General features: G+C 38.8%; 1 protein-coding gene across 1 annotated transcript in view; it reads right to left on the reverse strand.

Moving 5' to 3' along the window:
- LOC107103867 (zinc finger protein 638-like) overlaps positions 1–1099 on the reverse strand; it is a 24325-nt gene continuing 23226 nt past the window's right edge. The window contains exon 26 of the mRNA XM_015403709.1: positions 1–845. Within this exon, the coding sequence (XP_015259195.1) occupies positions 789–845 (57 nt within the window). The 3' untranslated portion in view covers positions 1–788. The remainder of the gene's footprint in view (positions 846–1099) is intronic.

Consider the following 1099-nt stretch of genomic DNA (forward strand, 5'->3'; position numbering starts at 1 on the left):
CATTAATAAATTGCTAAAAAGATCACAAGAAAATATAAAAGACAAACAAAAAGGAACTGGAAATAAACCCTTTGTGCCTGTTAATAAAAACAACTTCAAACTAATGGTTTGTAAAGATTTGTTTGGTTCAAGTTGGAGTTAAACTGACTCTTTGCTGCCATCTGCTGGTCATTTGTAGGGGTAGAAAAATCTGTTTCTGCACCTGTTAGAAACCAGTCTGTGGTTCTGGACCTTTATCCGATCAGACCCAGAAGCACAAACAGAACAAATAATTGGCACCAACCCACTAACAGCTCATCAAACATTTTAAAACTGTTAAATGATTTGGAGAACCACAGACTAAGAATGTTTCTAGTTTAGCAGCTAACTTAGCCTAAAAATAAAATAAAACAATCAGCCGTTTGTTCCAGTAAAAACAGCGCTTAAAGCCAAACATGTAGTTCAGTCATGGTGGTTGATGTGTTGTGAACTGGAGCTACAGAACTAAACTGAATCAGCTTTGCTGCAACATCTCTAGTTTAGAGTCTGTATCTTTTTGGGAACCTGATGATCAACAAAGGCTGTTAGCCGCCTTTGAAGGATCTGACCATGAAAGAACTGGAGGAGAAACAGGTTAGAAAACCAAACTATTTTATTATTGCAGCAGGTTTTGTTCCTTCCTCCTGGAAGCAACAAAACAATCAACAAAATCTGCCTTCAAAGAACAAAATGGAACTACGCCATGGAACCATGGAAATGTGGACCCTAAGAGTGAAATGAAAGCACACTGCATGACAAACGAGGAAAGTTCAGCTGGAGTTCTTCTTCACAGCTGTGTTTGAAGATTCTGGATTCTGCAGGAATTTCTGAAAAGAAGCAGAAGTTGAAATCAGTTGGTCTGGTTATGAAATGAACTCTGACCCTCATATGGAGCTTCCACTGATGGATTCTTTAAAACATAACTGGATCTTTAAATCTTTGCTCCATTCAATAAAACTCTTGACAGGAAGCAGTGTTAGAGCTTTTTTTGGGGCATTTTAGGTCCAGTTTAAAGTCGTAGGGAAGCGGCTGTTCCAATGTTGCATTTCCAGATTCTCCCAGTGGTGCACGACTTTACACG

This window comes from Cyprinodon variegatus, unplaced genomic scaffold (assembly GCF_000732505.1).
Source record: "Cyprinodon variegatus isolate N-32 unplaced genomic scaffold, C_variegatus-1.0 Scaffold1547, whole genome shotgun sequence".
NCBI lineage: Eukaryota > Metazoa > Chordata > Actinopteri > Cyprinodontiformes > Cyprinodontidae > Cyprinodon > Cyprinodon variegatus.